At 37.7% G+C, this 525-nt stretch overlaps 1 protein-coding gene across 1 annotated transcript; it reads right to left on the reverse strand.

Annotated features, from left to right (window-relative positions):
* Positions 1 to 525, reverse strand: VICG_02242 (uncharacterized protein; the record flags this gene model as incomplete). Its single annotated transcript, XM_007605624.1, has 1 exon — positions 1 to 525. A coding segment is annotated over one exon (525 nt), but the record flags the coding sequence as incomplete, so codon positions are not given.

Here is a 525-nt window from a genome sequence, read left to right on the forward strand (position 1 = left end):
CTTTTTCAAGAGCTTTGATGATCTTCATTGATCTTTCCTTTGTAGGTTTTCTCTTTGCAATAATCAAGCACTTCAGCAGTCTCAGTCTATCGTGAAATGGCTGGAAGGTCTTCTTCCCCGAGACATACTCGTTTGTGTTTACCTGGTAGTCCTTAAATATTTGGTAGTCTGATTTCGTGTTATTCGCAATGAAGTTTGATTGGAATAGCACTGGCTTAGCAATAGTATTTTTCCTTCCCATATTAAAGTTGAATATCTCGGTCTCTCTTTTTGAAAATGAATCGGCATACACCTCTGACAAGTTTTTGAGCTGCTTTTGAATGCAGCTATTCTCCATTTCGTACTTGTTATGCAAGCCCATCATTATCTGGACCCACTTTCTTTCATCTTCAATAAACTTAAACGATTCGTTGTATTCGCCCTCCAAAATACATTCTGGATCTGTAAATCGTAACTTCAGCACCTTCGAAAGCATCTTTGTATCCTTTGACGTGAAGAGTGATGGTTTTATCTTATTGTTTAAGG

Source organism: Vittaforma corneae (assembly GCF_000231115.1).
Source record: "Vittaforma corneae ATCC 50505 unplaced genomic scaffold supercont1.210, whole genome shotgun sequence".
Classification (NCBI taxonomy): domain Eukaryota; kingdom Fungi; phylum Microsporidia; family Nosematidae; genus Vittaforma; species Vittaforma corneae.